Below are 3,833 nucleotides of genomic sequence, written 5' to 3' on the forward strand. Positions count from 1 at the left end.
AAAAACATTCTCCCACCCACTTCATCCCATGAACAAAAGGTAATGGTGTACAGGAAGCAATGTCTTAATAAAATGAATCCGAATTTCTGTTGATCCAAATAGAATAATGATCTAGGGCATGTATAAACAGCAAACACGTCTAGAAAGTTGACTGTGGTAAGATGGATGCAAGTTACCAGGTATTCCATCAGCTTTGTATCCTTCTTGGCACGGACTTCTGCAACATCCCAGCACCCTTTCTCTGCCAGCTTCTTTAGCAAACTGCAAATAGATCTCATAAAAATTCTAAATAACCCTAAACAAATATCCTATAATCACTTTCCATTGAGCAACAGGAAAGTCACCTCTCTTTATACAAATAATTAACATCCGGAAACTCTTCTGCAAGGTCATATTGTTTTACCAGCTCATTCGCGCTCTTTAGCATTTTAACATCTAGATACTTTTGAATTATCAAAATTATCATTTCTTTCCCCATGAAAGCTGCCCACTCCTCTGCTGCCTTGTATTGCTTACTTCCAATCAGTTTCATGAGAAATGACTCATCACAGCATTGGATGGAAAAGCGTGTCATCAGGGCCACAGCAGTCACATATGATTCTGATTTCATAAAGTACTGCACATGCTGTTTAAGATGTTCTCTTGCTGCCGCTAGATCTTCATCACCCAACTCTGAACCACGGAAAGCATGGGCCATATCTTTCAACTCAATATCGAATGTCTCAAGGAGCTTTACCAGTATGCGTTCTTCATGGGGTACAACAGAAGCAAGGATATCAAGAACAAGCCGTGCAGCAAGACACTTTGCATCAATAAAATCCTTCTGTACTGACTCCACGGATTTCAAATGCCTTAGAGAAGATATCAACATATGGCTGAACCCTTCAGCATGACTTTGGCCCAACAAAGGTATAATGTACATGCATTGGACAATGTATGTGAATGGGCCTGGCTGAGGAGCATTATTTAATGCTCTTTTAACCTGCTGCTGAAGGATCCTGAACTTTGCGGTTGCTTTGTGGGTTCCTAAATTAAAGCTTACAAAAGGTCAGAGTTATGAAAAGCATAAGAAATAACATAAAGGAGAAGATCAAGAATCAAATAGACATAAAAGAACAAGGCAATGACACATCTGTGACGGAGTAGATAACTACAGTAGGCTACTCATAAATTACAAGGAGTTTGGAAAGCAAAGGATTCAAGACCGTGCGCTATATTATGATGTTAAAGTTTACCTCATCCCAATTACAGATTGCACAGGGGCTATACTTTCTAACACAAGTTTAGTTTGTTTTGGAATGTTCTATTTTCATAGTTTACAGAACAAGTTGTGGCAGGGCTTAGAAAAAAGCAATTCAACGAATAAATAATGAATACCGAATTACAGAAGCATCACATTCATGGAAATTTAAGGATAACATAAAGGAAATAAGTATACCATAGAAGTAGCAGTCCTTCAAAAGATACATAAAAGTAGCTGCAGAAACATGTGACAGATCAGAAAAAGAGTGTAAGCATATGGAGCGATGTTCATTCTTTTGATTGCTTTCAGAGGCTTCCCGTGCCCTTGCCTTGAGACGACCCATAGTTCAATGAATCATGCCCAACCTGTCCACCAAAGAAAATTTGCCAACTTAAACAACATAAAGTGAACTATTCCCAAGACCAAAATAGAGCAGAACACACCATAGGTGTTTAATTTGCACGGCCATGTCACTTGACCCCTCGAACTTGAGAATGGCACACTTAGGCCTCCACAAATTGTAGAAGTGGGTAAATACAAAATAGAGGACTAAACTTAACTTAGGTAGTAACTAATTGCCATGTGGCACTTGGATCCTCCTGTTTAAACTAAATTTTGACCATGCAGTTGCTAATTAAGATCAAGCGGGAGCTTGTAAAGAACTAAAAAAAATCATAAGATGTGCAAAAACTTGTTCAAATCCAAGAATATTAATTCTCCAATGATCTCAAATAATGATCACATGGCACATGGAGATTTAGACTGACCTAAGGTATCATGTGACTCATACTCATGTACCTCTAATGACCATGATTCTTACATTTGTTTACCCAGTTGTACAGGCTTAACTGAATGTGAAATACTCAAGACCCGGGGCCCAAGTGACATGCTGGTGCAAGCATTGGCACATCTTCAGTAAACAAGAAGCGCACAACAGAACATTATTTTAGATCCCCCGCCTTAATATCAAAATCATAACAGAATACTATTTAGATCCCCTGCCTTAATATCAAAATCACATCAGAATAACATTTTAGACCCCCTGCCTTAATATCAGAATCAGAATCACAACAGAATACTAATTTAGATCCCCTGCCTTAATATCAAAATCCGTGAAACAGGATAAAGATCATCTTAATAAGCAAAAATATATGAAGACCATGTCATCGGTTTCAGAGCTTCCTAGCTCCCAGCAGAAGTTCTTTCTTCCTGCAATCACTACTAGGACAACGATTCCGTTGAGCTCCTGGGACCTAGAATTACCACTACAACAGAAACCATTTTTTCTTCTCTGTTCCCAATCCATTGGAGTTCCCAACCATCTTCAGGTAAAACCATCAAGCTCTTTCGCTGATTAAATAACGGCAACCAGCAAAGATAAGCATACGCAATGCGCTGCTGGAAATCCTAAATCAGTACCAACGTCGACCACTCAGACGATTTACAAACGAAGCGGGGGTGGGGGCTGGAACTAGTAGCCAAAAAAAACAAAAACAAAAACAGGCGAGGTCTTCGTTTCTAACGCCGCGGAACTGCATAGGAAGAAGGCGTAATCTCGCCCTAGATGGAAGGAGAAGACGAAGCAAGGAAGAAATGTGATACCTACGCAGGTTCCGGCCTCCGCGCTCTCTTTTGGGGATCAGAAGGTTCCTTCCTGGTACCGTGAGATTCTAGGGTTTGGTTTGTGGCTTTGGAAGGGCGAGGGGGAAGGGGGGCCGGACAAAGGGGAGGAACGCCAACGCCAGCACGGGAGCGGCACAACGCCTCAGCTCTCTCTGACTTGACCTCAGGTTTCCGTTTTCGGCTGTTTGTGCAGGGCTGCTCGTGTTCCTGCGACTTTTCCTTTTTTTTTGAAAAAGTTTAAAATAAACCTTGAATTTGTAGACGAAAACTAAGACCAACTTCACCGCGCGATCCTATCTTGTCCACGCGCGTTCGTTTGGGGTAAAACGGACGAACCAAACGGCCCAGCGCGCGGGAGCAAACGGACTTTTGTCCGTTTTGTGTCCGCTTTCGACCCATCCCGGCCCAAGTTTGCGCCGATTTTGGGGTGAAACAAACAGTGTGCGGACGGGCGGGACGCGCGCGCTTGTCCGCCCCTGGCCCACCTGACGGTGACACAAAGCAAAAAAAATCGCGCCCCCTTTGGCGCCATTTTCCCCCAAACCCTCCCACATCCCGTCGTCCCCCTCCCTCCCTCGTCCATGGCCGACGCCTAGCCAAACTCCAGCGCCCTGGCCGTCGACCCGCCTGGAATGGCCAAGAAGAAGAAGGCCAAGGCGCCAAGGAAACCGCGGTCGGAGTGCACGCTGGAGGAGATCGCCAAGTTGGACGCGGAATCGGCGAAGAGGAGGAACCGGAGGACGGTCGTCAAGGACAACGCCGCCGCGGCCAAGTTCATCGCCGAGCGCGCTGCTCTCCTCATCCTAGTCCTTTCCTTGCTACGACCATGAGACTTCGGCCTTGTATATGTTTGTATGTCCAATTCTTGTTGATCTTGTGGTGTAGGCATTTCAATCTTTGAAAGCATTCATGTAGCGACCAGACCTCAAACAGTCTGATCTCTGTGCATCAGTGTCATCCCTGGATC

At 43.9% G+C, this 3,833-nt stretch overlaps 1 protein-coding gene across 2 annotated transcripts in view; it reads right to left on the reverse strand.

The window, feature by feature from the left end:
* LOC119340326 overlaps nt 1-3,019 on the reverse strand; it is a 6,953-nt gene extending 3,934 nt beyond the window's left edge. The window contains exons 1-4 of one of the 2 annotated variants that reach the window (XM_037612236.1): nt 2,850-3,019; nt 1,439-1,608; nt 345-1,026; nt 177-261 (exon numbers count right to left, since the gene is read on the reverse strand). In XM_037612236.1, coding sequence (XP_037468133.1) covers nt 177-261; nt 345-1,026; nt 1,439-1,586 — 915 coding nt within the window. In that variant the 5' untranslated portion in view covers nt 1,587-1,608; nt 2,850-3,019. Of the gene's footprint in view, nt 1-176; nt 262-344; nt 1,027-1,438; nt 1,609-2,845 lie in introns of both variants that reach the window. The other variant, XM_037612230.1, reaches the window with a different exon arrangement.
* Between the last annotated feature and the right edge of the window lie 814 nt (nt 3,020-3,833).

This window comes from Triticum dicoccoides, chromosome 1B (genome assembly GCF_002162155.2).
Source record: "Triticum dicoccoides isolate Atlit2015 ecotype Zavitan chromosome 1B, WEW_v2.0, whole genome shotgun sequence".
NCBI lineage: Eukaryota > Viridiplantae > Streptophyta > Magnoliopsida > Poales > Poaceae > Triticum > Triticum dicoccoides.